Source organism: Lithobates pipiens, unplaced genomic scaffold, assembly GCF_037356315.1.
Source record: "Lithobates pipiens isolate NorthernLeopardFrog02 unplaced genomic scaffold, aLitPip1_a1.2 Scaffold_18, whole genome shotgun sequence".
NCBI lineage: Eukaryota > Metazoa > Chordata > Amphibia > Anura > Ranidae > Lithobates > Lithobates pipiens.
In genome coordinates, this window is record NW_027507758.1 from 641,946,645 (window position 1) to 641,957,635 (window position 10,991).

Below are 10,991 nucleotides of genomic sequence, written 5' to 3' on the forward strand. Positions count from 1 at the left end.
CCCTGAATGCCGACAAATTTCTGTACCCTATATTTTCTATAGGGGATGGTTCAAAAGCCCCCTATAGGTCATCAGTTTAGTGTTATGGAGGAGGTCTGGTGATAGAATTATCGCTCTCGTTCCGGTGTGTGCGGCGATATGTAACATATGTATCGCAATAAATGTTTTCAAGTGTAGGCGCCCGACACTTGTGTTTACATTCATACATGTGTATATGTGGAGGTGGGGGGCCTCAACTTTTTTTTGGGGGGGGGAATTTTATGTGCTTTGGTGTAACTTTAATGTTTTTGTTAAACCACTTCACCTCGGGAAGATTTACCCTCTTCATGACCAGGACATTTTTTTGCTATGCAGAATAAATAATATAATATAGTAAATAATAATGCTGGAGATTTTGGAGGAATTGTATACAGAAGAAGGCCAAGAATTTGTTGACGAGACTCCCCCCCCCCCCCCCCCCTCGGCATTGGAGGGAGAGATTATCAATACGAATTTTAGACCGAAATCAAGTTTCTACCCGCACTGGAATAAGGGCAGCTTCATAACCACTTTTTATGAGGTTGTGATGGAAGAGTTTAGGAAGATGTGTGGTGACAAAGGTTACAAATATAAAAAGGGACATGAAGTAGGTATGGAGGGCCCTCTGAGCAGCCTGAGAAAGAATTCAGAAATTGTAATTAGAAAAGCGGATAAAGGTGGAGACTTTGTCATACAAGATAGGGATCAATATCTGGAGGAAGCCTTTAGGCTGATTGGTGATACCAACACATACAAAAGACTCCGATGGGACCCTACTGGTAGCTATAATAACAAGCTTAAAGGGCCGTTGGACAGGGCAATATTGAATCAGGTCCTGACAAAAAGCGAGCATCAATTCCTATATTCAAAACCTCCAGTGGTCCCTCACTTCTACCACATACCGAAGGTGCATAAGGACATGGAGAAGCCTCCAGGTAGACCAATCATTGCAGAAATTGATAGTCTAACCAGCAATCTTGGTAGTTACATCGACCATTTTCTCCAGGGATTGGTAACCAGCCTGTCATCATAAATAAAGGGCTTGGGCCATGCCCTAGAGATTTTAACTGCGTATACATCGGAGAAAGGATACAGATGGTTATTGATCGATGTAGCGTCCCTGTATACATCCATTTGGCATGAATTCATCCTTAGAGCCGTAGAGTACTATTTGGCGGAAGCACATTTGTTCAGCCCTGTACAAGCCCAATTCATATACGAGTGTATCGAGTTTACCTTGACCCACAATTACTTTTCATTTATGGATAGTTTCTTTAGGCAGGTGAAGGGCACAGCCATGGTGGCTAGGTTTACTCCCAGCGATGCAAATTTATTCATAGGGTATTGGGAGCTCAAATATATTTGGGCTAACAACCCATTTGGGAGGAACCTAGTCATGCACGGTACATCGATGATGTCATTATCATTTGGAACGGTACCAACGATGAACTGGAAGGATTTCTTGCACATTGTGCAAGGAATCCCTTCGGAATCTCATTCACACATGTGGTAGATGAAAAATCCTTGGTCTTTCTAGACCTAGAGCTACGGGCCGATGATAATGGAGTAATCCATTCAAGAACTAATTTCAAGCCGAGTGTTGTCAATTCTTACCTTCACGCCCGCAGCCATCATCATCCTAGGTGGATTATGGATAGGTGGACTTGTACGCTTAAAAAAAGATTATGAAGAACAAAGCCTGATTCTAAAAAGCAAACTTAAAAGGGAAGGGGTACGAAGATAAGCACATAGAAGAAGCCTTTGAAAAATATCTACAGCTGTATGACAATGTCTGTGCAGGGGGTGAGAAATTGACAAAATATGATAGAGACCAACAACCACAAGTAAGGTTTTGTACTAGATTTAACAACAAAGTCACCATTATACAAAAAATCTTCAGAAAAAAATGGAAGATTCTTGAATCAAACCCCGATCCTGAAGACCAGTCTATCGTGACACCCAAATCTAGTCTTCAGGAGACCCAAGGATCTAAGGAGTGTCATTGCCCCGAGTAGAGTGAAGATGATAAGGACCATAGGGCTCAACAATCCTTGGACCATCATCTTTGACCAAAAAGACAGTTATATGTGTGGGAGTAGTAATTGTGGCAATTGCGCACATATGTGCCACAGGAAAAAGGAATGTAGTCGGAGTTGATGGCAAGGGCTATAAGATCAAGCAGTTCATCAACTGTGGCACCCCATATGTCATATATGGCCTCCTGTGCCCCTGTGGCCTCACATATGTTGGTCAGACTTCACGGCCAATGAGGACAAGGATGAATGAGCACAGAAGTAATATTTCAACAGAAAAAGAAAAATATTTGGTACCAAGACATTTCAAGGAGGTCCATAATAGTAATACAGACAGCCTCAAAGTGTTTGGAATAGAAGTCATATCAAATGACTTAGATAGTGGTAAAAAGTATCAGATATTATGCACAAAAGAGGCTTTTTGGATTTTTACTTTGGTGACTTTAGCTCCGCATGGCCTGAATGAGGAAATTGAACTGCATAATGTAGTATGACTCTTGTAGTACTCACAGAGGCCCCTAGTACATGTGTTTTAGCTAAGGTGATCCTTTACTCTTACTTTTATTGCTAATCTGGTTTGGGCGTGTGGCCCCCTCTTTGATATAGATATTACCAATAGGGGCTCAGCCCAAACACCTAGTCTGGTCATACCCATGGCATTGAGCTATGTTGCCATGGGGATAGAAGGGCGCATTGAATTTTGGAACTAGATGATAAGCACAATGAGTCTTTTTGCTGCAGATATGGATAAGAGTAATGTGTGTAGATGGTAGGTTTGGATAGGGTAGTTCGATAGTGAGGTTAAAGGTATGTAATAGATTTTTAGAATAATGAATCTTTTTGTAACAATATTTTTTATCTAACAGGATTTGTTTTTATAAAATATATTAGACTAAAGTGGGGTAATGAGCTCTCCGTGAAACAATGGAATATAATGACCGTATATTTATTGCTAATTGGATATGGATATGACAATTATGATTACTATGTACATGGAAGCTCCAATATTGCTCCTCCGGTGTATTGTCATTAATTAGCTTAGTTTCATTGTTTCAATGCACAGAGGGTTGGCGGTAATGTGTTCATAGAAGTATCCATTATTGTATTTGTATTTATTAATTTCAGTAGTTGCTGCATACATGCATGTATAGGCTTGTATTTGTATTTTTATATATGTACATGTCTATATATGTTTTAATGGTTTTTAGTATTGGTTGTACACATGCGTATATCTATATACATATCTATATACATGTAGGTGTGTGGAGGGTTTTGTACAGGTGTGGATATAAGTTTAATGCCGGGAATGCTTTTATGGAATGGTTATGGGATTCCTTTTAACATTTTGCTTTTTAAGAAAACATTTTAAATTATTCTGTAACGACACCCCGAGTATGAAAGGGGTTAAAGCCATTTAGGACATTCTATTTCCGAACCCAAAGGCAGCTACCGAACACTTCAATCAGCCGAACAAGAAACCATATGAATAATTCTCCCCCAAGTACAAGACGAGGCTCTGTCTTGAGGTTCAAACAGGAATTAATTTTTATTTTGAGATCTCACACAAATATATACAGCAGGATGAAAGTACAACCTCTGACCAGAAACCTAATTAACATGAGCTAATTATCTAATCATTTAGACAGCCTAGGTGACTAGGAGACATGACCTTTAGGACAGACTTCACGTCTCCTAGCTCACCAACTATACAATACACATTATCATACTTCTCAATACAGAACTCCTTCATACAATTGCAGGGTTAATTAGCCCAGACAACAATGGCGGAAAGAGAAGCCACACTAGACTCATTTACATTATAGCAGACTCAGGCAGAGACAGGTGGCTGGAATTGACATCAGCATCTCCTAACAGTATTTGTCCCAGCATTATGAATCAGCCAGTATTTCTAATATGGCAGATACACGTTTCTTTATTTTCTTGGTCAACCTGCGCCCAAAAGTGACTCCCGTCACATGGCTCCCTTTTTGTGGGACACTCCGGCTTGATGCTGGAGGTTAATAATGTGTCCACTGACACCAGTGCTGGGGGTTAATAATGTGTCTGCTAACACCAGTGCTGGGGTTTACCAATGCGTTCGCTGACACCAGTGCTGGGGCTTAATAATGCATCTGCTGACACCAGTACAGGGGTATAATAATGCATCCGCTGACACCAGTGCTGGGGGTAAATAATTTGTTCACTGACACCAGTGCTGGGTTTAATAATACGTCTGCTAACACCAGTGCTGGGGTATAATACTGCATCCGCTACCATCAGTGCTGGGGTTTGATAATGCATCCGCTAACACCAGTGCTAGAGTTTATTAATGCGTCCACTGACACCAGTGCTAGAGTTTATTAATGCGTCCACTGACACCACTTCTGGGGGTTAATAATGCATTCGCTAACACCACTGCTGGGGGTGAATAATGCATCCGCTGACACCAGTGATGGGGTTTAATAATGCATCCGCTCACATCAGTGCTAGGGTTTAACAATGCATCCACTGACACCAGTGATGGTGGTTAATAATGCGTCCGCTAACACCAGTGCTGGGGGCTAATAATGAATCCGCTGACACCAGTGATGGGGGTTAATAATGCGTCTGCTGACACCAGTACTGTTGTTTTTTAAGTTTGCATGCGGCCCCCATGGGATATGAAAACTTGTCTTGTGGCCCTCAGGTAATTTGAGTTTGAGACCCCTGCTCTAAAGAAAACAATGGTTAACAAAAAAATACAATAACGATATGAGATTTACGCAATAAAAAACACCTTTTTTTAACTGAAATCTATACCAAAAAGGTGAAAAAAATATATATGCTGGAGCAAAGGAGCAATCCACTCACTGACTGCACAGGCCCCTCATGCTTGGGCATACACATTTTTTTTCCTCCTGCAGCACTGCAGGCAAGGATGTTTATATTCTGAGAGCAACACCCTGCTGCTGTCAGAATAAACAGATCAGTGCTGCAGCTGATTGGTGTTCCTGCCAAGTAAATTACAATGGATAAAGTGTAACTCCACTTTTGTTGAGAAAAAAACATCCCCCTCTGGGTGATCTGTGTACATTGCAGGGATTATAACAATCTTTGTTGCGGATTCCTACCTTTTGTTATTCTGAAGAAATCCCTGTGTGTTTGTCTGTGCCTCTGTTCTGAGTGAGTCTAATGGGAGAGGTTTCATAATTAACTGTCAGCTGTGCAGCTGCAGGGCACTAATGAGGAAAGCTGCTGGCCCTGCATCCCTTTAGACGTGTTCCTATTGAAAGTATCTCTCCAAAAAATGAAATTTTTGTTTCAGGGAATGCCTGAAATCTGACTTGTATGTTAGGGCAGACTTCTGGGAAAATTGGTGAGCCAATCACACAAGCAGGAAATGATGTTTCTGGGGAGTGGTCAGTACACACTCTGTGTACAGAACAACTCCAGGTAGCCATATTGCAATGTATTCTCAGAACATTACATTGGCTGCAGATTGAAAAGGAAAGGTCATTTTTAATAACATTCAATTACAATATGATTAGTGTCGCAATTATATGCGCTATATTATTTTTTCTTTATTTGCTTTTTTTTGCCACGCAAGTGGAGTTACCCTTTAACCACTTCACGCAAATTGCTGTACCCGTACTTCGGTACTTTGATGCTAAATACCATTGTTATGGCAGCAGCTAGCTTACATAGTTACATATTAGAAGAGGTTGAAAAAAAGACACAAGTCCAACCTATGTGTGTGATTATATGTCAGTATTACATTGTATATCCTGTATGTTGCTGTCGTTCAAGTTATTATCTAATAGTTTCTTGAAACTATTGATGCTCCCCGCTAAGACCACCGCCTGTGGAAGGGAATTCCACATCCTTGCCGCTCTTACCGTAAAGAACCCTCTATGTAGTTTAAGGTTAAACCTCTTTTCTTCTAATTTTAATGAGGGGTCACACATCTTGTTAAACTCCCTTCTGCGAAAATGTTTTCTCCCTAGGTGGCACAGAACTCTGATCACTTGACTCCACCCAAATATATAGGTTCTCCCAGCAGGCCAAGGGATTCAAGAAAACCCCTGCCCATTGGCTGAGATACCCCATATACCCATAACCCGGCCTTGGGTTGCCCTTCTCATATCATATGGTGATCAGGATATTGATCCATACAGACACTATACTAGTAATGACAGTGATCAGGGTATTGATCCATACAGACACTACACTAGTAATGGTGGTGATCGGGATATTGATCCATACAGACACTATACTAGTAATGGCGGTGATCAGGATAATGATCCATACAGACACTATACTAGTAATGGCGGTGATCAGGATAATGATCCAGACAGACACTATACTAGTAATGGAAGTGATCAGGATATTGATCCATACAGACACTATACTAGTAATGGTGGTGATCAGGATATTGATCCAGACAGACACTATACTAGTAATGGTGGTGATCAGGATATTGATCCAGACAGACACTATACTAGTAATGGCGGTGATCAGGATATTGATCCATACAGACACTATACTAGTAATGGTGGTGATCAGGATCCTATAGCGTGAGTGTGATAGCGTGCGGACAATCTAATGCTAGCTGACCCTGGCACTATCTGATGTAACAAGTGACCCTAATACAGCGATTGGTGAAAAATACTGTACACTGACGCTGTACTAATGGCCCTGGTTGGGTGACAGGGGTGATCAAAGGGTGAATGAGGGCAATCAATGGGGTTAAATGTGCCAATCTAAGGTGTGTGGGTGTAAAGTGTGGTGATTATACTCACAGTGTGGTGTTCTCTTCTCTTCCTGAACAGAAAAGGACTCGGGAAGAGAAGAAATCACAAGATAGCTCCCCGTGTTTACAAAATAAAACACAGGAGTGATTTATCATTGGCTGCAAGTGATCAGCAGGGTACGGGGCAAAATCATTGGCTGGGACCTGCTGACAAACTTGTCCTACAGCCAATGACAGTGGAGGTTTCTGGGTGTGCGCGTGCATGGGTGCGGACCCGGAAGAAAGCCATGACATAAATGTACATTACCAGACCTGTATGAGCTGCACATCCATTGTATTTTTACAACACTTCATCCATGTCTTTGGTGATCTCTGATCTCCTTATCAACTGTTTCTTCCATGATGAAGATCAGCCATGGAGTATATCTGAGGTGTATATCAGGGTGTGCTTCTTCCCCACATGAGAGCAACATTCATATAGAAGACATTTCCCGCACTCAAGGCACTAATACACCTTGAGGGTTGTGTGGGATTCCTGATGTACAGGAAGACAGGACTTCAGTGAGGAACATTTCCCTCACTCAGGATAAGAATACGGCTTCTCCCCTGTGTGAGATCTCTGATGTTTGGAAAGATGAGACTTCACTGAAAAACATTTCCCACACTCAGGACAGGAAAAGGGCTTCTCCCCCATGTGAGATCTCTGATGTGTGGAAAGACTGGACTTCTCTGAAAAACATTTCCCGCACTCAGGACAGGAATACGGTTTCTCCCCGGTGTGAGATTTCTGATGTGTGGAAAGATTGGACGTCGCTGAAAAACATTTCCCACACTCAGGACAGGAATACGGCTTCTCCCCTGTGTGAGATCTCTGATGTGTGTTAAGATAGGACTTAAGTAAAAAACATTTCCCGCACTCAGGACAGGAATATGGCTTTTCCCCTGTGTGAGATCTCTGATGTGTGGAAAGATTGCACTTCCATGAAAAACATTTCCCACACTCAGTACAGCAATACGGCTTCTCCCCTGTGTGAGATCTCTGATGTTTGTAAAGACTGGAATTCACTGAAAAACATTTCCCACACTCAGGACAGGAATACGGCTTCTCCCCTGTGTGAGATCTCTGATGTTTGTAAAAATAAGACTTATCTGAAAAACATTTCCTGCACTCAGGACAGGAATACTGCTTCTCCCCCGTGTGAGATCTTTTATGCGTATGAAGATTGGATTTTAAATTGAAACACTTCCCGCACTCAGTACAGGAAAAGCTCTTCTCTGTTGGAAGGACGGCCCCGTCCCTCACAGTCTGAGGTTCCTCAGGATAAGAGGAATACGATGGTCCATCTACACTGTGTGGTGCCGGATGGACATTTGAGGTAGTCGGGTTTTCTCCTGGACTATACTGTGTGATGTCCTCATCTTCTACTTTACAGTCTGGAGACAAAGTGAGACAATCCTCTGAGGTTTTCCTCATCTCCCGTCCATCTACTAAAATAGAAATACAAAGATTATTACTAGACATCAGCTGATTGGTTCTTCCTGTGCTCCAATCAAATCATCAGATATAAAATGTCCAGCTGGTAAGAAATGGGTGTAACAAAAGAGAATACATATTATGTGTATATATAGCAGTGGGGGGAGGGGAGAGAGCAGAAGTCAGGACTATGTAATGTACAACATATTGTATAAGATACAACAGATAGGACTATATAGTATCAGAATGATGTAATATACAACATAGTGTATATAGTGCAGGGGTCAGGAGTATGTAATGTAGAATATAAAGTATACAGTGTAAGGGTCAGGACTCATAATATTGGTATTCAGTAATCAGTGGAAGATGAAATGATTACATGAGACAAGTTGCAGAGGTCCCACACCGCTGCCTCCCATCTCCTGAGACTGCACTCAGTGACTTGGGTCTGAGACTATACAGACATATCCCTCCACCCGGCACAGCCAGCAGACAACAGAGCAAGTAATCCTGGGGGGATTGTTCCGTCAGAGATCTTGTCATACCCGGGTATGGGGCAGAAGACCCAAATCACATACCCCAGGTGCCTAGATCTAGTAACATCTATGGGGAAAATGAACATTTTGCTGCCAGCTGATCCCCAGAATCTCCATAAATCCAGTCTAGAGACATAAATTGTGTCGGCAGCACAGAGAAGGAAGATTATCGGAGAGAAATCCAGGAATACAGGACGGGGAACACAGCTCAGGAAAGTGACCAGGGGATTACAGGCTGATATCACCCAGCCCCCGCCCTACTCTGGACCAATCAGTGAGCAGTATGGGTGGAGGAATGTATTTAGTGTTAATGACCCACCTGTGCTGATCTCTGTAGGAGTGTCCTCCTCTATAAATGTCCCCGTTATTCCATCCTCCTCCATAGACTGCTGATCATCCCTCACATACCTCTCTTCTTCTTCTGATTTCACCTCAAATTCTATATCCATTGGATCTCCACTCTAAACCAAGAAAATGAGAGAGAATATCATCTGTAAGATAGAAGATTTATTATAAAAAATCCACACATCATCTCTAAGAGTCCATGTTCTAGAGGCTCCATCCCACCAACCTTGTAACAGTGAGGGATGGTGTGACCTTCCTGTGTGGAATCCCGGGAATACAGAGGACGGGGACATCTCTCTGGTGGGTTCCTGGTATTTGGTGGCTCCATCATATCCTTGTGTCCTTCTGAAATCTCCTCCATCACTCCATACTCCTCATCCTCCTCTTTATACTCTTCTTTAACATCAATATTATCATCCCCGAGGTTTCCACTCTGAATATATAATAAAACATTCATTGTAACAATCATGCTGTGTATAAATCAGAACTACCAATAATTGTCAATCATCTACCTGATGATGGTGGGGGATGGTGTGACCTTCCTGTGTGGAATCCTGGGAATACAGAGGACGGGGACATCTCTCTGGTGGGTTTCTGTAGCTGGATGACTCCACCATGGTGTCCTGGTACAGATCTTTGTGTTCTTTTAGAGACTCTTCCATCACCCCATCCTCATCATCCTCCTCTTTTATCTCTTCTTTGACCTCAACTTTAGAATCTCTCAGGTTTCCACTCTGAATATATAATAAAAATGACATCAATGGTAACAATGCAGATAATGTACAGATCCTAATGATACTATCAGTGATTGTTCCTCATCTACCTGATGATGGTGGGGGATGGTGTGACCTTCCTGTGTGGAATCCCGGGAATACAGAGGACGGGGACATCTCTCTGGTGGGTTCCCATTACTGGATCCATCTGTAGGAAACACACACAATGACTGAATACATTGTTTCTATGTGTTTATCAGATGATGGGGGATCTAGGTGGAGCCTCCGTACTGCTCTCTCCTTTACAATAAAGTCTCCTCTTACCCGGTGATGTGAGGGGCGGCTGATTGTCCATCATGACGTCCTTGTAGAGATCCTTGTGTCCTTCTAAATACTCCCACTCCTCCATGGAGAAATAGACAGTGACATCCTGACACCTTATAGGAACCAGACACACACAATGATACAGTCACCATCCAGACACATAACCTACAGGCTGATGTAGAATTGACCCCCACACTCCATAGGTTAAAAGTTTGTTTCAGGTATTCTGACATCAATACATACAATGAAGGATCAACATTACCACTTTGCAAGTAAGGATACCAAGGGTCCGCCCACATCCTAAGAATATCAGAAAAAAAAGCCAGTTGGAGGGAGGAGCTGTGAGATCAGTGTGATGTCATAGGACATATAGACTCTGGATGGAGGGACATTGGGAGGAGGAGCTGTGAGGTCAGTGTGATGTCATAGGACATATAGACTCTGGATGGAGGGACATTGGGAGGAGGAGCTGTGAGGTCAGTGTGATGTCATAGGACAGTGATGGCGAACCTTGGCACCCCAGATGTTTGGGAACTACATTTCCCATGATGCTCAACTACACTGCAGAGTGCCAGGGCATCATGGGAAATGTAGTTCCAAAACATCTGGGGTGCCAAGGTTCGCCATCACTGTCATAGGACATATAGACTCTGGATGGAGGGACATTTGGAGGGGGAGATTTGAGGGGTCCTCTATATGAGGCTCCTGTACAAACCAAATCATTGCTCCTGGGTGTGTCCTTCCTCTCCTAAACTGAAGAGTGAATTTGACCTTTACCATACAGAAATCTGTCAGGAATCTGTGAAAGTAAGCTCTCAT

The 10,991-nt window shown here is 42.5% G+C and overlaps 2 protein-coding genes across 2 annotated transcripts in view; both read right to left on the bottom strand.

The window, feature by feature from the left end:
• Window positions 1-9,049, bottom strand: part of LOC143989915 (uncharacterized) — an 85,590-nt gene extending 76,541 nt beyond the window's left edge. The window contains exon 1 of the mRNA XM_077490188.1: window positions 7,377-9,049. Within this exon, the coding sequence (XP_077346314.1) occupies window positions 7,377-8,302 (926 nt within the window). The 5' untranslated portion in view covers window positions 8,303-9,049. The remainder of the gene's footprint in view (window positions 1-7,376) is intronic.
• LOC143986903 (uncharacterized) overlaps window positions 1-10,686 on the bottom strand; it is a 1,023,878-nt gene extending 1,013,192 nt beyond the window's left edge. The window contains exons 1-3 of the mRNA XM_077485310.1: window positions 10,173-10,686; window positions 9,959-10,056; window positions 9,648-9,869 (exon numbers count right to left, since the gene is read on the bottom strand). Of these exons, the coding sequence (XP_077341436.1) occupies window positions 9,648-9,869; window positions 9,959-10,056; window positions 10,173-10,257 (405 nt within the window). The 5' untranslated portion in view covers window positions 10,258-10,686. The remainder of the gene's footprint in view (window positions 1-9,647; window positions 9,870-9,958; window positions 10,057-10,172) is intronic.
• Window positions 10,687-10,991: the final 305 nt, after the last annotated feature.